The following is a 26,461-nucleotide window of genomic DNA, read 5'->3' as shown; positions in this document are numbered from 1 at the left end:
ATGTCCTTACCTGAAGCCTTGGTGGATGTTAATACAACCCAATCTCCTTCAACAGGTGTCAACAATTCATGGGGCAGAGTTTCTACCTCTGGCCTCTCAGGCAACTGCCCATCAAGGTAACTGATATGCTCCAACAGTGGGAACAGAACATTTAATCCACCTATGCAGTTAATCATATCCTTTAGAAATACAACAGGGTGAGGGAAACAAATGGGAGAAGGAATAATCACCAATCTGAAACCAACAGCAGGAAAGGCTTTTTAAACACATGTCATACCCACATAAAACTATTAGAACAGCACAGAGCAATTGACACGTTGGGAATATCTGTAGTACTACTAGAGAAGTTTGGAATTTAGGGGAAAAAATGAGCCAAATTTTCAGGAAAGAAATCAATGCATGGCATAAATGCAGATAAACACATCTTTTAATGCATTTTCACAGGAGAAAATAAAGATCCACAAAAGACTACAAATGGTTCCCGGTTAATCAATCAATAATGAGCTGCTGCATTTAGCTTAACTTCTCAGGGGAGCAGTTAGCTAATTTCAGGTATCAGCTAAAAAGATCCAAATTTTTTCCAAGATATGCAAACAAAGAGCCCAATTCTGTACAAAGGGGGTATACACTCACTTTTTAGTGGTTTAGCCAAAGATATTAGCTATTACTGACGTTCTATAAAACCACAGAGATGCACAAAAATCTCTGTCTGCAGAAGGAACTTCTTTTATCATCTGGAACTATCACTATTAAGCGGAAATCTACCCCCATGACATCATTTTGAAAGATTGCAGCTTTGTATTTAGCTTTTGTCATGTTCAACCCTTTTATATCTATATAGTTCCCCTTACCCCCAAATTAAAAATGGAATGGGAAATCAATTGATGATGCCATGCATTGTTACTATATGATATGGAAGTTTCTCGTGACATTGCTATCATCCAAGTCATATAAAGCATTACAGCATTAACTGAAATTAATCACTGAAAATGCTCACCTTGATGTCCCAGTTTACTATTTTGATCCCTGTTAACCTCCCATGTAAAAGATTTGCAGAAAGGTCAAGACAGATAGGGCTTCTGCAGGCCTAATCAAATGAAAAAGAAAAAATGGGCTATAACACATTCATAAAGCAAACTAGAGGTTATCTTTTGAACTCTTTTTTATGTGAAACCCAATAAAAAATGTGAAACCTAATAAAAACTTCATGAATCAGCAATACTTTCTATGTGCTACCATAATCATGAGTTATTCTTTCTGATTTTATCTGCCTGTCCCATTAGGTATGCAGATAAATGTTGCAGTTCCCATCTATTAAAAAGTTCCATTTGGTGAGGGCTGGATGATGGGCCTTATCTGCCACGTGGAACAATTTTTCTCGTGAAACTGATCCCAACCTTTGTAGCCTTTTCTCAAAAAGTGGATGTTGTGGACAAGGTTGGGGATCTCAAGGAACAGTGAACTGATGAGGTAAATACTCTGTCTGCAATACTAAATATGCTCTTTTATAATCTTTGAATAATAATATTGTTGTTTAATTGTGGGTGTTGTTAAGATTGTCACTTTATGGTTTGTTTTAGGTGGGAAAGAAAGTCATGTTTTAGGTGGAAGAAGGAAAGAAAGAAAGAGTTTTGCTCTTAATTCAACAACTATACACTTGCCAGACAGTTACACACCTGTGGTTGCTATGTAAATACTTATCCCAGTAAAGAGGGAGTACAGATTCATGCCCTAGTTACATTCAATGCCAGACTGATTGACTGGCTTCAAATCTGCTAGAAAACATTGTTAAGCAATCTCCACCCCATTTCCACCACCTACCACTCCTTTTGAAGAATGCCTTTGTTTTTTATGCTTAAAAGGCAGTCTTCATTGTATGTATTATATTTAAAAGCAACAGGTTTGAAAAATATACTGCAGTAGATGATCTGCATGAAGCTTTTCACAATATTTTTGTAGCAGATGGATAGGCTTAAAATTTTAAATATTTGAAAGTATTTGAAAATTTGAACATATTTAAAATGCCACAAAGTAGGAAAGAATTGCTTTAGACCTTCATTCATTCTTTAGCAACTAGCATTCTATTCAGAGGAGAGGACTTTTTGCTTTTTTAGCATGGTAAATAGCTGGAGGTTAAATGACCTTCCTCCAGTTTCTCTACTTCTAATGCTAAATCACTTTTACCAGGTAGATGAAAAATATGTTGACTACTACCTTAGGAGCATAGTGAAGAAGTATTTTGCTAGGCAAATCTGCCAGTTCAGATTCTTGGGACTTCCAAGGAGTTAAACAATTTGGACCTTCAACATACAGAAAACAGACATTGAATTTTATGTTTGTAGTCACAATTTTTAATTACATTCTCTCTTGTTTCAAAATAAATTAAGTTTGAAATTTTCTCTCCACATTAAAAGCAGCAGACCAATTCACAACAGAAAGGTGAGTGAATGCCTCTATTTGCAGATAACATTTCAAACTTGTTTTCTGATCAAATGGGGAATTTCATTTCTTTCTAAGGACATGCTTATCTTAAAAAACAAGTTACATGTTTAGATTTAGCATTTCATAACCTGAAATTTTGCAGCTGTATTGAACTCCCATAATTCTCAGCCAAACAGAGAAAAGCAGTGGATCAACATGTAATATATTTTAGCAACCACTCATTTTAATCTTCAAAAAAAAAAAAAAAAAACATCCTCCAAGGGGGAGTTCATCACTACTTTTCACTTATTTTTGGAATAAAACAGAATTATTGCAGTCATGATGCTCAACAATCCAAAATAATGCTTCTACATTTCAGCCTGAGAGACATGAATATTCTCTGCAAGCCTTTACTATGTTTAAGCCCAATATTGTCACAGATGTGAGTCAGACACAGATCGGTAGGATTATCCAGGGTTCCCTTTTAATAAGAAATTGAAGAAGGATCTTAAAAATGAACACTAGAACATACACATTGCATTATGTGGGTGGTTAAGTCTGTAAAGTAGTGAGAAAGCAGAACACAACATAGGAGGAAAAATCAACGCAAAATTTATATTTTTCATAAAAGGCAAAACAACAACAACCCAACTGTATATGAAATAGTTATGAAAAGCAATGGTCAGATCAGAGAAACAAGGATATAAATAACTTTTTGACTCACAAAATCAGGGAAAACGTAATCTCTCACCGAAACTGCTCACCTGTCAAATATAAGGCTTTGATGTGAGATAGTTGTAAGGCTTCATGGAATATAATAACAGAGCCAAGCTGGCCTTCCAGAGAGGTGGGGCAACCCCACTCACTATCTTGAGTTCCTGCAGAGATCAGCTTGGTGATAAGTTCTGATTTCCCCAGCAGGCCACTCCAGCTGCCTGGTCCAAGGATCCCCCCAAATGAGGTCCGAGGAGGTATAACTGGGGATGAAAAAGGTGGGTCCGGGATTTGCGATGGTGGAGGAAGAGTTGTTCTCTGACCAGCTGAACCAATGCAGCATGAAGTAAATGGCTAGAGAATTTTTTCCCCAGTGGAAAAAAAGAGATGAACAATTAAAATAGAATTGGATGCATTCAAATTTAAAGTGGCCAATATAATCTAGAGAATGAGTTTTAAAAAGATAACGTATGTATCTTTTTGCCTCACTGGCAGAAGGGTTGTCCGTATAAGCACACATATATATGGGCAACAAGGTTTCCGGTACTTAAAAAAGGACTCTAGGAGCCACAATATCCCTGCCCTTGATTAGCTGTAATTTTAAGGTGCTTCTTTAAATTATCTTTGACATTTTAATTCCTGTTTGTTAAGGAGTTCCATCTGGCAGGTCCCAAGACACCAGTCTTTGCGGCCATGGCACCCACTCTGTGGGATATCATTCCTCCTAAGGTGAGACTTGTCCCATTCTGATGTCCCTCAAAACATGGTTGTGTCAACAGGTTTGGTAATCTCAGGGAATGGTGAACTAGCGAGGTGGCTACAATGTCAACTATACTGAATATGTTCTCTTTTAGTATTTTAATGTTGATGTCTTTAAATTGTGCAATGTTTTTAATTTGTTTATTTTATGGTTTTTTAAAATTGTATGCTACCCAGAATCACATTTTGTGAGAGCTATATAAATATATATAAATACGATGGATGGATCGATGGATATTTTCACTGCTTTGGAAATTAATTTTCCCCTACATATGATACCTTCTCTCTGATAAATATGCTCATTTATTGTAAGGTCTCATCACTTTTTATCCTTTATCCTTTTATTCTTTTTTAGGACCTAACTGATGCAAACACCGTACATCAAGTGGATGGGGAAGCAAAGAATAATTAATTATACTTATAGACAAACTGTCCCAGTTATTTCTACAAAACATTAGTATAATGTATTTCATTTCAATCCAGAACAGCTGTTTGATCCCATGTGTTTTCTTCTGGCAGTGTTTAAAAACAGCTGTTTTGTTTGCAACCTTTCTTTCTGCCATACTACATTATAGACATATGTGCTAAATTTAAATTTTGGGTCATTTTATTTGGAAAATGAGATTTTGTTTGTTTGTCATTAATATGGAAATAGGTCACAGAAGAAGGGAAGAACTGATAATGGAGATAAATATTACCCAACATAAACATGAGTTGTATATCCCCAAATAAATATCTATCAAGAATGCTAGAGAAAATGTTAAGAAATTTGACTCAATGTCCAGAAAAGATGCTTGGATAGATTGCTGCTAATGTGAAGATATAAATAAAGAAAAAGAAAAGCTTAGCTTATATATTCAGGGCTATCAAGGGGATTTCAATAAAGCTACCTTAGCCAACAGGCTTTGATCAACAGGTTCCTGGGTTCTGTTGTCTTGTGTCATTTCTCAGATGATAAAATAGCTGAAAGTAGGAGTTTCTACCAAGAATATTCACATACACAGAGAACTTCACCAGAAAAAGAAAAAAATTACCTTTGAATGAGACCTTACTCGATTTTGGAGTTTTGAACAATACAAGCACTAAAATTTATCATTTGACATTTACTTTTCCAAATTTTGCAGTACATATTACCAATTAAAATGTATATTATTGAAAAAGCTATACAAACCCCCATGTTCATGAAATATTTCATAAAACATATTATATTTCAAAAAATTATAAAATATATTTCTCTGGTAGACAAAATTGAAAAGAATATAAACATTTGGAGAATCAGCATATGTATTTCAATGAAAACTTAAAACATGGGGGGGGGGGGATTAAATTTGGCAAACCAAACCTGGCAAATTCATAAGTTTAAGAAACTTAAGAGAAAGAAACACTGCAGGGTCTCAAAATGAAGATTCTACCTTCACTGAGGCTAGAAATACCGAAGGGCTGACATTCTTGCACACAGAGCTTGTTCCTGTTCAGTTCACACAGAAACTGGTGATCATTCTGGAATGTCTCTGTAGGAGGTCATCCTACTTTGAGGTGACATGCACATGTCAAATTAGCTCATTTTTTTTAGCTGGACAAAGCCTATGTGGCAAGTTCAAATAGATGTATTTTGGTGGTGATACTTCAGCAAAAGCCTCTAAGAAAAAGGAGAAATACAAATAATAACAGAGAAGAGACTTACTTCATTCAGGGCAGGAAATCTAAGTGGTGTCGAGACTTTCTGTTGTCCATTTACATAAATATAGACAAGACTTTGACCAAAGGGCCTTTTCCCAGGCATGTGAACAATGCATATATTGTGCTGTTGAAAAATTATTTAAGCAAAGAATCATCATCATTTCTATGGAACAGTTATAAGGGGCTAATTGGTGTTCTTTTACATCAAGGAATATTTACTCAATCACTGCCAAACTTCACAAAGGAAATTCAGTAATCATGCTAGTACTCTGATTTTCAAATCCCCAGCATGTTGGGGAACACCCCAATCACAGGGTTGACTATGAAGATGGGATCTGGGGGGGAGAAGGAAGGTAAAAATGTTGGCAATGGGAACACTGTTGTTTAAATTGGTAAAAATGGCTAAAGTTGAAACTGGCAGGAGAGAAAATTTAGAGTATTCCATGAAACTCAAGGGCAAAAAACAGACTGCCCAGATAGTCCCTGATTTTATTCTGAGCTCTCCTACAGATGCATCATTTCCTAGGCTAAATGGGCAGGAATTTTGTAACTATACCCTCACTGCACTCATCTCGCATCCTTGCCCTTCAAAAAATCCCTTAAGTATCTTGTTCTCCTGGTTGTTTATATTGATAATCTCAGGTTAAATGAACATGGGCCACTACAAAGAACCAATGCACATTTCAGATTAAAGCTATGTTCTGCAAAAAATGTTTCCCAGGCTCATTTAAGTCAAGATTTATGCCAGTCAGAATAATGATTTATGAATCATGTACTATAAATATTTGGGCTAGACTTGTGATAAGCAGAGTAGACAATGAAAATATTGTAAAAAACTGTGGCACGTAGATCATCATATCTTGGTTTAATAAGCAAAAACAGTCAGGATCACTGTGTCTGTGCATGCAACCCTTCTCTGCTTTGACAGATGACCCATTGATTAAGTAATTAACCAATCAACCAGTCAATCAATCCTAGTCCCATTCAATTGCATTTCAGATAGTCCATTTTTGTATCCAAATTGGGAAGGTATGACAGTCTGGATGCTAAGGGAAGTTATTCTTAAATGAAGACTTCTAAGCTTAGTACAATGATCGAAGAGAAGATAGGAAAAAGATAAAATAGGAATTAAGAGGGCAGGAAAAATGACTATCTGCATTTTGCTTTAGAGGAATAGTCTAAAGCATGCTAACAGCATGAAACCCATCCCCTTATATATCTGAACAAAATTCAAAATATCTGCTCTTACCCAAAGAGAATCATAGAAGCAATGGTCTGATAGCATCACAGTAGCATACTCCTTCTTTGTACATACAGCAACTACTAGCATTCCAGAACATGTAATGAACGCTTCAAATCCCATCCCACTAGCTGTAAAAAAGCTACAGAGAAAAAACAGGATTTAAGACATGGAATGTTGTGAACTATACGCACACATAACCTATTAATGTACGCATACACACATATTTTCCAGTCCTATCCTGGATCTTTGGTACAGTAGAAAGACTTACTAATTCACATCAGGGGTGGAACCTTTCTTGAACCCGAGAATTAAATTTTTGAGCAGGCAAGCTCTCAGGCAAAATATGAAAAGGCATTCACCCATAGACTCAGAAACAAATACGTAGATTCATAACTCACTTAGCAAAGCAATAATGGAATTGGCAAATAAGGAGAGCTCCGAACATCCCTCCCACAGTTCTCTGTACCCTATAGCCAAAACCGAAGCCCAGTGATCAACAGTTCTTTAAGCCTGGTTTAGAGAATAGGGCATCTTTATTCTCAGATAGTCACACTTAACTTTTTTTTGTGAAGGGGTGGGGGAGGCTGTCACAATTATTCACATCACTGATACTATGCTATGGAACAGTTTATCAGAGATCCTACCCTACTGCACACCCAACTTCCTCAGAAGGTGGCCTGTCTGTTTCTATAAATTTGTTGCAGGTAACATCTTTATAGTACCAACCTTAGGTGCCACTATAATTTCTCTTTATAAAATATTTTATTTTAAGGCACAGAAACTGTGAGTTTAAAGCAGCTTTAAAATGCATAAATATATAGTAAATTATGATCCTACTTCAGTAAGTGGCACTCATCTCCAGTAATCCCACATTAAATTCCAAACATTGTATTATAAACAATATGCCATTGAACATAAATATATCCTCTGGCAATTTGTAGAAGGACATTTTGTAGAAGTACCAGAGGTGGTATTCAGCAGGTTCTGACCAGTTCTGAAGAACTGGTAGCAGAAATTTTGAGTAGTTCGGAGAACCGGCAAATGCCACCTCTGACTGAAGATTTTACATTATCTTTCCCCTGCCACGCCTACCAGGTCATGCCCACAGAACCGGTAGTAAAAAAATTTGAATCCCACCACTGAGAAGTATGTATATCTGTACATTATTTATATAATAATGTAATAATAATAATAATATCTTTAATATCATATAATAATATCTTTGTATATACTTTAGGTTTAAATAACTCAGAAACATTTTCTAAGAAATATCACCCCCAATTGTTTATTGTACAACTGTTAAAAAATACAAATGAAAACACCATTTCTTCTTCTAGCCAATTTTCCTGTATTAATTTTTAATTACCTAGGCCAATTTTTTATTCCACCTGAATGGTTTTGGGGGATTGTATTTTTCTGTGTATTTCCCCAATGCACTATTATTTCCATATTTAGAATTGTTTAGTTTTTTTATTATGCTTTTAATCCACTGTATGGGCAAGTCATTTTTATTAGGTGGCCTTATACATTGAAGTTGCCATTATTTTTATTATTACCTACTGCAATTACCATTATACTTTTGGAGTCTTAGAAAACTAATTAAGAATTCATTAGAAACTCCTAACTTTGGTAACCACAGAGTATGCTATTTGGGACATCCTTTGAAGAAGTCTAGCTTTCTTTGTTTCAAACAACAATAATATTTGATTAGGACAATGCAGTATAGGATACACATAGAAAATTAGTAAGACCAAAAAATATACTCATCATTTAGGCCACCTAGGAAATGTCACTGAACTTAGGCAGATTCTTCACCTTTCCATCCTGGAAGCCATACCTGTAAAGTTGCTTCCTCTTGCCACCCTTGCTGCTAGCATCTGGAATCATTTGATGTTGATCCAGGCAAAGCCATGCATTGAAAGCAAATGCAGAACCTGGCCACTTGTGAATAGCCGGCACTGCTATGCCTGTCATGCTATGGGACAAGTCAAAATACTGCAAGGCGTTGTCCAAGCTTTGCTTTCGAGCCATTGTGAGAATTGCACGCATCACAGGAACAATGTACGGATGAGCCAGCTTTGAGTCCTTAGTCCTTAGCAGCTGAATCAGCTCATGCAGTTCTTCAGAGCTCACTGACAGGCTTCCCAAAGAACCCAAGAGGGCAATCAGGTTCTCAGCACAAGCTCCATGGAGTTGAGGGTGCTTGTTGAGTGTTTCAATGATATGGATGACCATGTTTGTGTTGACACAAATTGCACGACTCTGCCTGTTAATACAGCAAATCCGCTTCAGCAAATTTGAAATTAAGATTTGGAGATCATGTAACTCCATCTCTGGAAGCCATTGGATTAGCAGCAACAAAGGCTGAACGTTGCTTATGCCCAACATTCCAACTGATCCATGGTCACCTTCAACCGCCTTGGTGAAAAGCAAATTAAAGATTACTACAAGCACTTGACATATGTAGAAACTCTGCTTAACAACAATATTTTTTAAGACAGAATACTGTAAGGAATCTTGTGGCCCCTCAAAGATATACTGATTTTTCTCCAGCAATAATTTTTGCTGAGGTTTGACAGATCTCTATTATTGGATTGTCTAACTCTCTACAAAGTTTACATATTAGTAAGCCTTTAAAATTATACCTTTTAATTTTTTATCTGCTGCAATAAAGTAAGAGAGGTTTAGATAATGGGGAACATTTAACTGTTAACAAGATCCCTGAATGAGCAGAACACGTACACATGCTTATGTATATAAAGTACATATGTTTACATATAAGTACATACTTTTATGAATTCATAAAATCCATTAAACAAAAAAAGAAAAGAACTGGAATTAAATAGCAATAAGGGACATTCTTATGCAAATCCAAACTGTAACTAAGATAAGAGACACAACCAAGTCCTGTTTCATTAGTTTGCAAAACAAACTAACATTGTCATTTTAATTTATTCCTCTGTGTGTGTGTGTGTATGCAAACTGTAGGTTATATCTCAAGCAACATGTCACATAATTTGGAAGTATCAAAACTAAATCTTGTTAACCTTTAAAGTGGCAGAAAATTCTCTGTTGTTTTGATTGCAATAATTTAACATAGGTTTAAAATTATATTCAAAACAAGAAAAATACCACACCATATTCAGAAGTTCTTCAAGTAGTTCCTGTGAAGGCTGACCCATAGATTTTAGAACTTCAAATATATGGGCATAACCAATTCGTTCCTTGAACACTTCCTAAAGAGTAAAACCATCAGTATATATTAGCAGCATATAGCTAAGAAAGGCAATGTTTATTCATAACAAATAATAAATATGTATCAATTCAAATTCCATTAGTATAAGCATGCATACTTTATATACGTGCTCCCATATGTGCATTTTCACAACTTTGTCAGCCTGTCATATTTTAAGGGAATTCTAATATATATGGAATCAAAATTCAATCAACTTGCTTTTTCTTAGTAATCAATATAAAACCAAATTTCCCCCCATTAGTTAATATAATACTAATAGCAGCCACTTTTAGTATGGTCAATAGCCAAAGTTGAATGTATTTTCTTGACAAATGTTTTCAGAGTTGAAAAATACAAATAGGATAGAAAATGACTAAGAAAGTTGCATGGAACAAAGGAAAAGGTTTAAAAAGTAGATTACAGGAGTAGGAGTTCAAAATAATTCAAATGGCAAAAGTATTTACGTGTTAAATGAATGTGATTGTGCTTTGCTATAAACAGCTACTGAGATATTCAAACACTCATTATAATAACTAAAGGTTGACATGGTCAAGAATTACCCCAGATAAGTATAGTAAAATAATCAGATTCAATATCAGGGTAGCAAAGCTGAGCTGCCATACAATTGAAGTTGGGAACATTTTTACTAGGTCATTACTGAGTTATCCACTAAATGATGATGGGCAAGAATGTTATGTTCCAAGTTTCCACCACATATTGCAAGAAAAGAGAGATCAGGTCTTTGTTCTCAAGAGAGTAAAAAGGGGAGGATCAGAAGATATGGGCAATTGATTCAACTTCCTTCAGTGGGCAAGAACAGAGATATTCTGCAGAGGAATGCCATTGAATTGACTTTTTAGAATCGTAAAGAACACATCCTATCTAGCCAAAGTGAAGGCTGTGATAGGCAAAAGCTATCTGAAAGAGAGGAGATTGCCAGAAAAGATCTAGTGATAATCAGTTCAACTGTAAATATCCTGTGGCAGAATAAGACACTGAAGCAAAACATTGACATACAGTGACACCATAGGTGAAGAACAGGCGAAGAACATAATTTTTAGGTGCTCTGCTACCATATAAGAATAAAACAAACCACAGCCTGACATTTGTATACTATCATATTAAGATGAAAAGTTATTACCTAGATCTTTTGTTGAGGGGCTAGATTTCTTAAAATACTTCTTCATAATTTAAAAATTACCACACCTGCCATCCAATCTAGTCCCCTTCATTTTGCTAAATGGTGAGATCTGCCTTAGTAGCATTGCCTCACTGTACTGGCATTTGTTTGGTTGCATTTTCTGTACTTTGTTTCAAACTATAATATGCACTATTGTTAGTCCTCATCATTTCAGCAAGTACAATAAAAGAGCTATCCAAAGACAAGAATTCCAACTGCTCTGAGGAAGCCATGCTGACCTTGGCAGCTGGAGAGCTGTGCATCACCGCTGTGAGAGCCTGAATAGCTGATACTGCCAAACGGTCCAGCTGCCCCTGGAATACCTAAAACCCCAAAAAAGATACAACACATTAGGCATATAAGGACAAATTTGACACTCCAATGAGCACACTCCACCCTTTTTGTGCCACAATGAAGAAAAATGTTCCTTGGCATGCTTCCCAATCATCAACCCAGAAAAAGAATTGGATTTTATGATATCACAACCTATAAGCAGGAAGACACAAGAGAAGGGAAGCCATTTCAAGGAGAACAGAACCCTTCACATGTACTTATTTAAGACAATCTGATGGACAGCTTTTCCTCATGCTTTAAATGGACAACCTCAAAAGAGTGGTATGAAAAAGGGAGATCTTTGGAGCTTCTTATGAAGCAAATTTTGTCACACATGTTGGTGAGAAACAGGTCTTAGTGGATAGTTGGGGTAGTATTAAAGTGTACATAAATTAATTCCTTACTTAAATTATATATTCACTTCACAGCCCATTCCTCACAAGCAATATCACAGTATTTTCCTTTCAAAAGAACTATAAATATTTTGATTTCTTTATCTCATTAGTAGACAGTTTTACTGTTTAAAATATATTTGTATATTGTCCTTCAAATCAGTTGGTTAATTTGTGAGCCTCAACAATAAATAAAGACTATTTCATCTGCAGTGTAATACAGCAGAACAAATGTATGTAATATATTATTTGCAATACTTTGCAATAATGCTTGAAGTTTCTCATGCATTGTTTACATTAACTTTTAACTATATGCAAACTTTTTATATTGAGGCCTCTATATCTTTTATTAAAGAAGCAAAAAAAATAGAACTGACATTGTTCAGTTCTTCATAAATATCAAAGGAAATGTTAAAAAATAAATCTATCAATTACATCTCCCTTCTCAGATTCAGACTGTCCATTGAAATATGAACTCTAATCTTTCGGCAACAGAATCAAGATTTCAAGAAAGAATCAAGAAAGTTACACCACAGTGCACAGACAAACAGATGAAAGAGTGGAGGGAGAGAGTCAAGAAAGGAGGGACAAGTAACAAAATAAAAACAAGAATCACCCAGTTGATTGTTTTCAAATTTGAATTCCATTCTTGGACTTCACTTTCCTCAGTTTTAGAAAAAAGACATGGAGTATTATATGGATACTTTGTATCTCGAAGCACAGTGAAATTTAGATTTAACACATGGGTTTTGGGTTAACTAAAATAATAAATTTTGTGTGAATATTGCATGTGAATAAGTCAAAACTCATCTAGTTCTTTCAGGAAGCATATTCAAAGTGAAGTCCAGGAAACAGTTCATAACCACCTGCATGAGGACCTTCAGCTAAGAACAGAACGGAACTCGCAGGAGATACCTGTTCCTGATTCATTTCTGCCAGCAATTTGTTGGCATGGTCTTTCTCATTCTTGTCTGCCACCTTATTATTAGCATTTAAAAATAGCTGTTAAAATGGAAGATAAGAATAATGGTAACAGAAGTGTTAGTTAGCTCACAACAGCCAGTGTAATAAATTCATAGCTTTCCTTAACCTCAATATCTGTATATTCCAAATTTGGCAACTGTAAGTTGTATGGACTTCAGTTCCCAGAATTCTCCAGGCAATGTGCTGGCTGAGGAAATTTGAGAGTTGAAGTCCATACATCTTAAAGTTGCCAAATTGGTAATACATTGGGCAACAAACTTCATCATCCCCAATCAGCATATAATGAGAAAGAGGAGATGTCTAACACATCTAGACAACCCAATGTTGGAGAATAATCTCTCCATGTCAAATTAATGGGATATGGAAAACACAGTTGCCAGGGAACAACAGGTTGCTGACTTAATGGCACTGTGCCTAAGAGGTAGGCTATGAACTAAAGGCACCACAAACCTGTTAACTGATTTTGCCTGCATGGCTGACTTTTTTTTTTTACCTTAAGGAGCTACCTGAGAGAATGTTAGTGAGATTAGCTCAGCATTTTTAAAAAACCAGTAAAGGAAATCTTCACTGAAATAAAATCCTAGATCAGTCCAGTACTTTTATGGCACTAGGATGAAAAACAATGGAGGAGAGTTTGTTCCAAGTTCCTACTGTCCCCATGGTCAAAATATTTAAATATCTTCCAGTTTTCTTGTCAGAATCCAGCCAACTTGAATATATTTCAAAATGCATGTTTAATATAAGCTTAAAACAAAACATAACTTACATGTTGTATGCACCCCTACAAATTACCAGAATATTTATAGCATGTACTGTAAGGGTTCTCTTTGCTCAAAGAAAATAATTTGTTGCTCTTTTCGAAATGAGCTCATAGCAAAAGCAAATGGCAGATGGCAGTCCTAAAAAATCCACTGAGTTAAAAAATAAAAATGCCAAAATCTGGCATTTCTCCTCTTCCTTATTCCTCCAAGCAATATATTAATAACGAACTTGCAGGTAAGCCCTGTGTCTAAATTCAGCAGGTGAATGGAAAATATTGTCATTGTTTTCAGCAAAGATGGTCCATAGAATAGTTTTCTCCAACAGCTCTCCTTTCTGACAGACTATTTTCGCACCTCTAGAGATCTCAACCATAATTAAGGTTTACAGCTGTACTTACAGTTAATATATATTTAAAGTTTCCTCCTATTGAGAATTTGCAATTCCATGTTACTTTTTAATTTCATAACCTAGTTAAGGGAAAATATAATGTAAGTACTAGCCATAGTTGAGGCTGAAAAGGGAAGGGATGTTAGGTTATTTTGCCTCAAAACCAGCAGGCTTTGGTAAGATGACCTGCATAATTTTTATGACATATTAGATTCTCTGGAATGACTGAGAATTAGAAGCACTGGTACATGTCAAGCACTGGTAATCAATAGGCACCACACACAAAAACCCAGTACCATGCTGCCTTTCATCAAGGAAGAAACCCAAGAAGAGATAAATATGGTTTCTCAATGATCTCCAAACTAAAACTGGCCAACCTTGATTTATTTGGGATTAAAACCCATGCAACATGGGTTATGAAGATTGATTAATTCACTCCATTCCTCTACTCGTGTGCAGAATGCAACATGGATATGAAGCATAACTAATCTATAGAAGTTCACCCCAGTCCCTTACTCTATGTATATGCAATTATGCAGCAAAACACATATCTAACAAAGACTTTTGAAATAAAACCCAAAACCATAAGGGAGCTAATTATACAGTTTCGTTATCTGATTAACTCTAATGTTAAATTCAGATTGAACAAATTCATAAATACCGTATATACTCGAGTATAAGCCGAGTTTTTCAGCCCATTTTTTGTGCTGAAAAAATCCCCCTCGGCTTATACTCGAGTCAGATTCCCCTCTGAAAAAAAATGGGCTCAGAAAACAACGCGAGCCGAGGTCGCTTCGGCTCCGCTCGGCTTCTCCAACATCCGGCACTGTCCTGTTCTATGTGCCGGGCCCAGCAAGTCCGAGCAGCCAGCGCGTGAAGCAGGACGGCGCCGGAGATCGTTGGCTGCCTCTTTCGCAGCACGGGAGGCCTCCCCCGGCTGGCCAGCTGCTCTCCTCCTTCTCTGCCTGTTTGTTCTGTGTGACCGAGGAGGAGGAGACCAGCCGGCTGGTTGGGGGAGGCTTTCTGCGCCGAGGGAGGCGGCTGCTGGTGTCCGGCTTTGCTCCGCTTCTCCGATGGTCCGGCGCGGCCCTGTTCTTTACTTGGGCAGCCGGGCGCCTGCAACGGCGCCCACGGCGGCAACAGGCAGTTCCGCCCGGGCTCCGCTCAGGTGTCTGGCTGGGGCTGTTAGGAGTTGCTGCCGCCGGTGCGGCCCCAGTCCCGCGTCGCCTCGGGAAGGGAAAGGCAAAGCGCTTTTTGCCTTTCCCTTCCCGGCTGGGGCTGTTGGGAGTTGCTGCCGCCGGTGCGGCCCCAGTCCCGCGTCGCCTCGGGAAGGGAAAGGCAAAGCGCCTTTTGCCTTTCCCTTCGGCTGGGGCTGTTGGGAGTTGCTGCCGCCGGTGCGCTAGCATCGGATCGGGCATGCCGGACGGTTCCGACCGAGCCCCGAGCGTCGTCTTTGGCGCCCGCCCAGCGCCGCGGAGCTCCCTGTACCGGGAGAAGGGGAAGACCCCCGGGGCAGGGCAGGGAGAGGAGCTTCTCCCACCCGCCCCTCTTTCCGCGCCCACCGGTGTCCCAGGGGCGACCCCCGCCCGCAGTCGCCGCCGCTTGAAAGAGACGGGCCGGGGGTGGGTAGAAAGGCGCCGGGCGCCCTTGGAGGAGAAGGTCCCACGTTCGCCTGTCTGCCCGCGGATGTCAGCGGAGCTTTGCCGCTGCTTCGTCCGGGGTCTCTGGGCAAACACGTCCACCCGAGCGGGGCTTGTCGCCCCGCACGCAACGAGTGCTGCCCTCGGATTCCCTGTCCGGTTGCCCCTTTTGAGGGCGATGGCAGTAAACTGTTCCCGTAGCAGCAACTGCTCCTCTTTCCCGGCTGGGCTGGTGAACGAGGCTTCGCAGAGTTAAGACTGTATGGACTGTATGGATTCAATCTGGATTGGGATTAAAATGATTCTAGATTTACTAAACCCCAGTTACTTCTTCCTGGCCTGTCCCCTTGTTGGAGCCAACAGTGGTTTATGGTTCACTAAACCTTGGGGTACTTAGTGGGTTGTTCTGCTGAACTGTGACTGAAGCAGGCCAGTTACTTCTGCCCAGAGCACCAAGGAAAGTATCAGGATGCGGCCCAGGACCTGCATTTCAGGGGGCTCCCCTGGCCCTGATTAAAAAGCCAGATCTGAGCTGTGTTCAGACCAGCCTTTGCACCCTCGCCCTCTCTTTGGTGGGAACTACTGGGTTCTCCGAAGAGGGATGGGGGCTGTTTTTGGCTCTGAATGTTATCACAACTTCACGTGGGTTCTGTCCTCCTTCAGGGCGGTCTGAATCAACCCGCCAGGCCAGAGTTGTAATTTGTTGCCTGGCTTCCCTGCAATCACAACTACCCCACTACTCCAGGGTCAGATGGAGCAGAGACCTCATCAGGCTGGCCTCTTTCCCCCCCGCCCCCTTCTCAAGAGCCTGGAAGCTCTTCATGTCCTTCATGTGCAGCCTGGAAGAATGAATGACTTCCAAAGCTCTGGGCTCCATCAGGCCCCTGTCAGGCGCAAGTCCCAAATGGGGGTCAGGGTGTCCCTTCTCGGGAGGGGCGTGAGATTGCACAAGAAGCAGGAAAGAATCCCAGAACAGCTCCTGCGTAGTCACGTGTTCCCTTTTCCCCACCCTGGTGCTCCTCTCAGGTTTGCTAAAGCCGGGAAAGAGGAGCAGCCGCTGCTACGGGAACAGTTTACTGCCATCGCGCTCAAAAGGGGGGCAACCGGACAGGGAATCCGAGGGCAGCGCTCGTTGCGTGCCGGAGGCGACAAGCCCCGCTCGGGTGGACGTGTTTGCCCAGAGACCCCGGACGAAGCAGCGGCAAAGCTCCGCTGACATCCGCGGGCAGACAGGCGAATGCGGGACCTTCTCCTCCAAGGGCGCCCGGCGCCTTTTCTACCCACCCCCGGCCCGTCTCTTTCAAGCGGCGGCGACTGCGGGCGGGGTCATCCTGCGGGACACACCGGTGGGCGCGGAAAGAGGGGCGGGCGGGAGAAGCTCCTCTCCCTGCCCCGGGGTGTCTTCCCTTCTCCCGGTACAGGGAGCTCCGCGGCGCTGGGCGGGCGCCAAAGACGACGCTCGGGGCTTGGTCGGAACCGTCCGGGCGCGCCCGATCCGATGCTAGCGCAGCGCTGCGCACAGCTTCGCTCCAGCGGCGGCCTTCCAAGCCGTGGCCTTTCCCTTCCCGAGGCGACACGGGACTGGCGCCGCACCGGCGGCAGCAACTCCCAACAGCCCCAGCCGGGAAGGGAAAGGCAAAGGCGCTTTGCCTTTCCCTTCCCGAGGCGACGCGGACTGGGGCCGCACCGGCGGCAGCAACTCCCAACAGCCCCAGCCGGGAAGGGAAAGGCAAAGGCGCTTTGCCTTTCCCTTCCCGAGGCGACGGGACTGGGGCCGCACCGGCGGCAGCAACTCCCAACAGCCCCAGCCGGGAAGGGAAAGGCAAAGGCGCTTGCCTTTCCCTTCCCGAGGCGACGCGGGACTGGGGCCGCACCGGCGGCAGCAACTCCCAACAGCCCCAGCCGGGAAGGGAAAGGCAAAGGCGCTTTGCCTTTCCCTTCCCGAGGCGACGCGGGACTGGGGCCGCACTGGCGGCAGCAACTCCCAACAGCCCCAGCCGGGAAGGGAAAGGCAAAGGCGCTTTGCCTTTCCCTTCCCGAGCGACGCGGACTGGGGCCGCACCGCGGCAGCAACTCCCAACAGCCCCAGCCGGGAAGGGAAAGGCAAAAGCGCTTTGCCTTTCCCTTCCCGAGGCAACGCGGGACTGGGGCCACACCGGCGGTAGCGACTCCTGACTCAGGGGGCCTCCGAGGGAGGGGAAGAGAGTGACTCCTGCCTCCCGCTGTCGTCATCATCTTCTTCTTTTGGGTTAGTGAATCAATTAAACCTTTCATGATAGTGAGATCGTTTCCCAAATTAATTATTTTTATTTTTGAAATTTACCAGCAGCTGCTGCATTTCCCACCCTCGGCTTATACTCGAGTCAATAAGTTTTCCCAGTTTTTTTGTGTAAAATTAGGTGCCTCGGCTTATATTCGGGTCAACTTATACTCGAGTATATACGGTACTGCAAATAATGACACTGTTAATAAAATGCTGAAATAAATTATTTATTTTATTTATTTATTTATTTGATTTGCCAATTGTTTACAAGATAATAAGTATAAGTGTATACATAGTTGTAAATACATGAAATGGGTACATATAAGAAAAATAAAAGAATAAGAGAAACAATAGGACAGGGACGGTAGGCACGTTGGTGCGCTTATGCACGCCCCCTACAGACCTCTTAGGAAAGGGGTGAGGTCAATAGTAGACAGTCTAAGGTTAAAGTTTTTGGGGTTTGGGGAAGAAACTACAGAGTCGGGTAGAGTATTCCAGACATTGACCACTCTATTGCTGAAGTCGTATTTCCTGCAATCAAGTTTGGTGCGGTTTACTTTGAGTTTGTATCTATTGTTTGCTCTTGTGTTGTTATGGTTGAAGCTGAAGTATTCACTGACAGGTAGGACATTGCAATGTATGATTTTATATACCATGCTTAAGTCAGACCGAAGACGGCGTAATTCAAGGTTTTCTAGTTCTAGAATTTCAAGTCTGGTGGCATAAGGTATTCTACAACGAGTAGAGGAGTGGAGAACTCTTCTTGTGAAATATTTCTGGACTTTCTCAATTGTGCTAATATCAGATACGTAATGTGGGTTCCAGACTGATGAACTGTATTCGAGTATTGGTCTAGCAAATGTTTTGTATGCTCTGGTTAGTAGTGTGATATTACCAGAGAAAAAGCTACGTAGGATTAGGTTAACAACTCTTAATGCCTTTTTGGCTATGTAGTTGCAGTGGGCTCTAGCACTTAGATCATTAGAGGTGAGTATTCCAAGGTCCTTTACAGAGCTTGGGTCATCAACAAGTTCTTGACTATTCAGCTTGTATTGTATTTTCTGATTTTTTTTGCCAATATGTAAGACAGAGCATTTATTTGTTGAGATTTGAAGTTGCCATTTGTTTGACCATTCTGATACATAGTCAAGATCTTTTTGTAGGGTAGCAGTATTGTCTGTGGTATTGAACAGCTTTACATCATCAGCGAAGAGAACGCAATTGCTCATAATATGATCACAGAGGTCGTTTATGTAGAGTATGAAGAGAGTTGGTCCTAGAACACTGGCTTGGGGGACACCACTATTGACAGGTACTGGATTTGGTAGGACGCTCCCGATTTTGACCATTTGTTGTCTGTTTGACAGGAATGCTTCTATCCAGTTATTCAGTTGTCCAGAGATACCATAGGATTTTATTTTTAGGAGTAGTTTGTCGTGTACCACTGAATCAAAGGCTTTACAGAAGTCTATGTAGATTGCGTCTATTGCTTTGCCCTGGTCGAGTTGTGTCGTCCATATGTTTTTGCAATGTAAGAGTTGTAGATTACAGGATAGTTTTTTTCTGAAACCAAATTGTTTATTGGAGAGTAGGTTATTTGTCTCTAAGTGGAGGATGATGGATTGGTTAATAATTGATTCCATGACTTTACAGGTGACGCAGCATAAGGAGATTGGCCTGTAATTTTCAACTAGGCTTGGGTCTCCTTTTGAAGATGGGGATGACTGTGGCTTGTGACCATAGGTTAGGCAAGGAGCTGGTCCTGAAAGATTTTTCAAAGATTATGCTTAGAGGTTTGGCTATGGCAGTGGATAGCTTTCTTAAGAAGTAGGCACATATTCCATCCGGTCCAATAGATAGAGATGGTTTTAGATTGCGTAGTGATTTTTCAACATTGTCTTCTGTGAAATCGATATGTATTAGATCATTATTGTTATCTGTGGTACGGCTAGGAAATACTGGGCATGATCCATTGCTGTTTACAAATACTGAGCCGAAGAATGTGTTAAAGATGTTGGCTTTAATGGTGTTGTCGTTGCAGTCTTTACCATCAGGTCCTATCAAGGAGAGGGATGGACCTTGAGTCTTTTAGTTTGTTGTTTACAAAATTGTAAAAAGCACGGGTGGAATTGGTGCTTAGAAGGTTTTCCTCTTGTTTAATGTGATAATTGGTGCATTCGGTCTTTATCTGGTGGCATAAATTTTTGTATCGGCTTTTGAAATTGGCAACGTGACCAGATTTGTTTATCCGCCAGAGTGATCTCTTTTTGGATTGAAGTTTCCTTATTGATATGGGTAATCTGCTTTTTTGTTTTGTTTTGGGAGTTGTTGTTGGTACATATAGTTTGATGACTCTTTTGACTTCAAGTAAAAATATGTTGTAATGGTCTTCAACAGTATTGCATCCAGTGAATAGAGATTGCCAATCCAGGGATGAGAGATCGTTGTCTATAAGATCATAGTTGCCTTTTTGAAGTTACAATTGGGGATTACATCATTGTGGTGATTTTTGTGTGGACGTATGTTGAGACAAAAGTCAATCATATTGTGGTCACTACTGGAAAAGGGTTCTTTAGTTTGTATTCCGTAAATTAAATTCAAACTATTGCAGAAGATGAGATCGAGGCAGTTGTTTGGTCTAGTGTTGTTGGTTACTAGTTGTTCCAGTCCCAGATTTGTAATAGCATTGTAGAAGGTTGTGTGTATGATTTCAGTTGTACAATCATTTAGGGTCCAGTCAATATGAGGTAGATTGAAATCACCAAGAAAGATAAAAGGGTATGGGCAGGATGCAGCCCATGTTAGTAATGTATTTAGCTTGTTTACATGTTCGATGTCATAATCAGGTGCTCTGTAACATAGTAAGAATCGAATTGTGATATTTAAGGATAGTTCACAGATGATGGTCTCAGGAAGAGCAAGCTCCTGGGTAACTTGGATATTTTTTAGATGTAAGGATTTTTTATAGAATATAGCAACACCACCTCCTCGACGATTTTCACGATCTGATCGGTAAACATGATAGTCTCTTACTGTGGTAATGGAGTCGGGAGAGATGCATTGAGCCATGTTTCACAGACAAATATAATGTCGAAGTTAGCCATATTTAGGATGAGAAATTCAGGTATTTTATTCACGAGGCTTCTTGCATTGAGTAGTTTGCATTTAAGGCCGGCAGTAGTTGGAATTGAGGTAGTTGGGGGCGTGCGTGCCTAGTCTTGGGTGATGGTGGATCGGTTGAGGTAGGGTTGTGGTTGAGGGTAGAAGCTGAGTATTGGGTTGCGTGGCTTACTTTTGATACAGTCAGCATGGTAGTCAATGTACAGGTCCTTCTCTCCATTGTCTAGACGGTTTTTGAGTTCAATGCAGAGTGCACGGGAGCGGGCACGTTGCTGTATGGTTAGGTCAGGGCGGCAACAGAGGTTCTTATGGTTGGTGTTGGTTTTGGCGAGTGAGTTTATAGTATAAATGAATTTACGTTTGCTTGATTCATTTTTGCAAATGACCCTGCACAAGCGTGGGGCCACAGAGCCGCTCTATTTTTGAGCTCTCGGTCGATGCGGGAAATGTCAAGTATTTCATCAGCGGAGATGGTTGATGCTTGATAATCTCTGATGATGTTTCGGACAGTTGTGATGTCATCATTGACATTGATGTCCTCTAGACCAAATAAGATGGCGTTTGGACATTTCCGTTCACGCTCAACGGCTTCTCTGATGAGGATTGGGATATCAATATTTGTCTGGGTTGTGTTTATTTGTGGATTGGGTTTTGGATCGGATTGTGGTTGTTGGGTAGAGATGTGGTTTGTAGCTATTGGATGTTCAGGTTTTTGTGTTGTCTTTTTTTTCAAGGTTGGATATTCTTTCTTTTACGACGTCCAGGGATGCTACTATGGTGTTAAGGGATGTTTCAATGGTTTTGATGGTAGGGGATGTTTCAATGGTTTCGATGGTATCAACTCTTTCAGACAGATCCAGTTTGGGTCTGCATGATTTGCAGAAATATGGAAACTCATTGGATGATTCTAGGTATTGAATCATTTGCTCAGGTAATCCCAAGCAAATCCCAAGGTAATCCCTATGATGAGCGTATTTTTTACACAGAGAACATTTGATGGAGTTTTCATTATCCTTTAGATTTTTGTAGCATTTAAGGCATGTGCAGGAGTCTTGTGGTTCATTGGTGGGGATTATCTTCTCTTTAGGTTGTGGTTTGGCGTAGGATTTTCTTTTTGGCATGGTAGTTTGTTAAAATAGTACGTTGATTGAATTAATTAAAGGAACAATTTTGGGTAATCTATATAGGCAATATTACATCAAACAATCAATTGCAGTAATCTCTCAAGTCAGATAATATTCCTGAGCAACAATCAGCCTGATCAAGTCAGATAATATTCCTGAGCAACAGTCAGCCTGATCAATTAATTACTCTAATCACTAATCAATTAATTACACTAATCATTAATCACACTGTTCATTTAAATTCACTAAATCATTGATTTTACTATTCAATTAAATTACATGAATTTTGATCTTTTAAACTAGTCAGTAATCACACTATTTGCACTAAACACTCTAATCACACTAATCAATTAAAACAATAAATCAATTAAACCATTAATAAAATATTTTATAGAAATTGATTATCTAATCGTTGATATAAGTGCTGAGGTAGAAAAGTTGAAAGTTTTGAGGTAGTGAATTAATCAGTGTTTGATTAAAGTAATGAGGTAGTATTAAGAGTCTGCAAGGAACGGGTTAATTGTTTTACTAGCAGCTGTAGTTGACTGAATGAGAGGAATTTATTGCTCTTTGAATAGCAGATCGCTATTACTCTGTAAACAGGAAGTTGTAACACAATGTTCAAAGGGTTTTTATCCGAGTGAAGGAAAGGGCTTCACTTCTAAGAACAGAGGAAACCAACTACCGTATTTGCCGGCGTATAAGACGACTTTTTGCCCTGAAAAACATGCCTCCAAGTGGGGGGCGTCTTATACGCCGGGAGGACTCCACTCCCACTTCGAGCTTGAGTTGCAGCCGGGAGGGAGGCTGGGGGAGCGGGGTGTGTGTGTGTGTGTGTGTGAGCGCCGCTGTAGGTTAAGGATGGGGAGTCCCGGGTGGGTTATCAGGTTTTACGGTGCTTCCAACATGTGCGAACGGTGGAGAGCGGAGAAGAGAGCGAGCGAGCGCCCGCTGTGTGAAATCCTGCCGTCAAAGCAACACTGGGGGAGGCAGGGTATAAATTTACCAGGTTAATGTAGCAATGGTGATTAATGCCCAGAACATTGTTTGCGGGTATTGGGGTGTGTGTGTGTGGTGGTGGTGAGGAGAGGTTGTCCTTTGAATGCGGAAAAGTAGGTGTGACCTTGTGTAGGAAAATAAAGAGATCCTTTTTAGCGTGTTTGGCTTCTTTGCCTCCCCTCGTTCGCTTTTGACGTGGAGATAATGGCCTTCGGGCGGAGGGGAAGAAAACGGTAGCTGGATCATTTCAAATTTCACTTACTCTCCTGCCTCACTTCAATATGTCTGAGCGACTCCAGATACTGGAAGACTTTTTGAATGAAAGTGTTACCTCCATATTTTTTTTAAAGAGGGCCACTTGGGGAAAAAAAAAGATTCTAAGGAATTCCTTGTTTCTTGATTAAAGAGAAGGCATTGAATATACTGTTCCTTGGCAGCCTTTTCAGTGTCCGGTTTTTGGTTGTGTGTGTGAGAGAGAGAGAGAGAGAGAGAGAGCTGTATGATGAGAAGAGAACGTTTCCTGTGTTCTCATTTTATTTACAACATATTTTACGCTTAATGGTAAGCAATGAAAAATATTTTTAAAACTCATTTCTAAACTCCATAGCTATTTGCATATTCTTGGTTCAAAATTGGATTAGCTCATTTCAAAATTGTCCAAAGCAGAAAAGGCCAAAAAAAAAAAAGTGCAAAAGTGGAAGGTGTGTGGAAGAGGGGTAGTCTTATACGGCGAGTATATAACAAACTCTATATTTTGAGTGGAAATGTTGGGGGGTCGTCTTATACGCCCAGTCGTCTTATACGCCGGCAAATACGGTAATCTTCTCTCCTTTTTTGCAAGCAGACTTTGATTCAGCAGAGACAAATTGAACAGCTCACAGGAAACTATTTGTTTTTGTTTTCCCTTGATTAATGAGATTTCTGGGACCCTCCTAGTTAACTGAATACACTTTCAAAGTTTGTTGCTTTTAAGAGAAAGAGGCACGTCTTGCACTGGTAATTCTAACAGTTTATATTTTTACTGTGTAGACTCAGATTTGTATTGAGCATTCACTCCTGGCTTCGATATACCTCTGCTTCTATCACTCCTGGCCTCAATATACTTCTGCTTCTATCACAGGGAATAAAATTGCTTCCAATCTTCTCAGGAGTTCAGTTATCACAATACTTCCAAAAGATGGAGTCCGGATTAGCAATTTGGCGAAGAGAAAAGAGGGAAGAGGGAAGTGGGGGCGGGAGGGAGGAGGCAGTCTGCTTCACACCCTGGCTGCAAGCTTCTGGAGACAGACTCACAGCTCCCAGTGCTCACCGCCCTGCAAGGATGGGATGAATCTCACCGACTCCAAGGATGATCGTTCTCTGGGCTGGGTTGCTCCTGGGAAAAGTCAGATTCCCACTCAGCAGTCGAGGGGAAAACTCTCGAAGTCGAGGGAAAAAGCCACAGTTGGAGCGCTCTCGCTCAGCGATCCTCCCGGCCGGCGCTCCTCAGGCTTTCCTCCCTCTCTCTCCGGAGCGAAGAGGTAGCAGCAGCAGCGGCAGCGGCGTCTCCTCCAGTCAGATTCCCACTCAGCAGTCGAGGGGAAAACTCTCGAAGTCGAGGGAAAAAGCCACAGTTGGAGCGCTCTCGCTCAGCGATCCTCCCGGCCATTGCTCCTCGGGCTTTCCTCCCTCTCTCTCCGGAGCGAAGCGGTAGCAGCGGCAGCGGCGTCTCCTCCGACTTTTTTTCTCCCTCGCTGCCCGTCGTGTCCCTCAAGTTTTTAAACAGCTTCACTAGGCAGCTTTCTCCTATCCAGGCAGCTGAAAAATTTGTAATTTTTTGTCTAGGTCCTAGCAGTTCGCTCGATCGCTTGCCTTACCCAACAAAGGGAAGCTGCTCAAAACGGGATTCCTGGATCCCGGCAGGATCCCCTCACTCCAGATCGGCTGGCTGCCCCCGTCCGAATCCTTACGCTGCTACTTTGTAGATCCCGAGGACCTAATCTATGTATTTTTGTTACTTTTGTTACCTCTATTCCTGTATCTGAATTTAGTTACTGGTACTTTTCTCTCCTTCGGGCTCCCAGCGGCGTGACTATGCAGCTGCCTTGGTCGCCATCTTCCATTTGGTTTTTATTTCATGATGGATGTTGGATTCCATATCAGGACTGACTATTGTGAAGGCAAAAGGAAATATTTTTTTTCACGCAAAATAAAACTAAGTCCAGAGTTATTCATGTCTGCCCATAAGTAAGTCCTATTGAGTGAGAACAATATTAAGATGACAAAAAGCTAAAGTTCCTAATTTATTAGAAAGTCCAAATTGTAACTTCAACTCTCCATTTAAGAAGATCCTTTAGAATTTAAGTTCAACAAACAAAATGCTCCCCTGATGGGGTGAAATTTTGGTCCCAATTTCTCTAAAAAGACCCTTGGAGGGCCACAAAAATGATGCCATTTGTCTGTACTATGCAGAATCAGGTATGGTATTTGATTATCAATCTTTCCACATAGTGTGGGGACAAATTAACAATCTCTGATACAAGTCAGTTTTCCCTCCCCGTGTCAGCGATTAATATGTATTTGTTTGTAATTCCATAAAGCAGCTGCATCTTTTCCTGGAATTGCATAGTTGTCTTCCATGGCTATAGTATGATTCCAGGAAAGATGCACTTCACTTAAGGAACTGCCTATAGAGCAATGTGGGTGCCAAGACACTTAGCATTTTTTCTTCCTCAAATCTTAAATTCTGCACCACCCTAGCCCTCTAGTTATAAGATCTTTGCATGGTCTTCATTGTCTGCCAGGTTTTCAGATAGGAAATCTTGCTACGTATTCTTCTCCTTTCTTCTTTTCTCCAATATTAATACCCATGTCACCATTATCCATGTTTTGTCCAACTGGATGACTTCTAGATGAACTAGGCTTCAATCTATATAATTCCCACTACAACTGTAGTGCAATTCTAACGTTGTCTCAATTCATATAGCGCTGCGGTTAAATAAAAAGGATATATCAGGAAGGAATCCTTTGTGAGAAGACTTTATTATTCATACTCTTCCCTGCTACTGGTGCTATAAGGACAAGACATTCCTCTGAAAAGCTATTTAAAACTAGATCGCCGTAGAAGTAAATTAGATCCACTCTTTGAACTAAATTTAATAATCAGATTTTCTCCTAGAATATAACTGAAATGGTTCTGTTAAAACTGTAATAAAATACATGTTCAAAAGATTATGAATATATTTC

At 40.6% G+C, this 26,461-nt stretch overlaps 2 protein-coding genes and 1 long non-coding RNA gene across 10 annotated transcripts in view; 1 reads left to right on the top strand and 2 right to left on the bottom strand.

Moving 5' to 3' along the window:
* LOC148133098 (uncharacterized) overlaps positions 1-26,461 on the top strand; it is a 704,593-nt gene that overhangs the window by 86,232 nt on the left and 591,900 nt on the right. The gene's annotated exons all lie outside the window — the stretch shown is intronic.
* NBEAL1 (neurobeachin like 1) overlaps positions 1-26,461 on the bottom strand; it is a 146,837-nt gene that overhangs the window by 82,554 nt on the left and 37,822 nt on the right. For 6 of the 8 annotated variants that reach the window (XM_087949723.1, XM_087949755.1, XM_087949747.1 and 3 more), the window contains 10 exons: positions 12,873-12,959; positions 11,472-11,555; positions 9,955-10,053; positions 8,655-9,235; positions 6,824-6,956; positions 5,579-5,698; positions 3,186-3,489; positions 2,215-2,300; positions 998-1,087; positions 11-179 (listed from right to left, as the gene is read on the bottom strand). In XM_087949723.1, the coding sequence (XP_087805849.1) occupies positions 11-179; positions 998-1,087; positions 2,215-2,300; positions 3,186-3,489; positions 5,579-5,698; positions 6,824-6,956; positions 8,655-9,235; positions 9,955-10,053; positions 11,472-11,555; positions 12,873-12,959 (1,753 nt within the window). The remainder of the gene's footprint in view (positions 1-10; positions 180-997; positions 1,088-2,214; positions 2,301-3,185; positions 3,490-5,578; positions 5,699-6,823; positions 6,957-8,654; positions 9,236-9,954; positions 10,054-11,471; positions 11,556-12,872; positions 12,960-26,461) is intronic. The other 2 variants (XM_087949760.1, XM_087949764.1) reach the window with 1 other exon arrangement.
* Positions 18,389-19,222, bottom strand: LOC148133103 (uncharacterized). Its single transcript, XM_087955734.1, has one exon. The coding sequence runs from the start codon at positions 19,220-19,222 to the stop codon at positions 18,389-18,391; it is 834 nt and encodes a 277-aa protein (XP_087811860.1).

Source organism: Notechis scutatus, chromosome 1 (assembly GCF_049901735.1).
Source record: "Notechis scutatus isolate UNSWTSFEM ecotype Mainland chromosome 1, rNotScu1.2, whole genome shotgun sequence".
Lineage (NCBI taxonomy): Eukaryota > Metazoa > Chordata > Lepidosauria > Squamata > Elapidae > Notechis > Notechis scutatus.
This window is presented reverse-complemented; position numbering and strand designations above follow the sequence as displayed.

What these genes read in the sequence shown, in the direction of transcription:
- LOC148133103 (XM_087955734.1), bottom strand. Translation starts at nt 19,222, where the DNA reads ATGAGCAATTGCGTTCTCTTCGCTGATGATGTAAAGCTGTTCAATACC.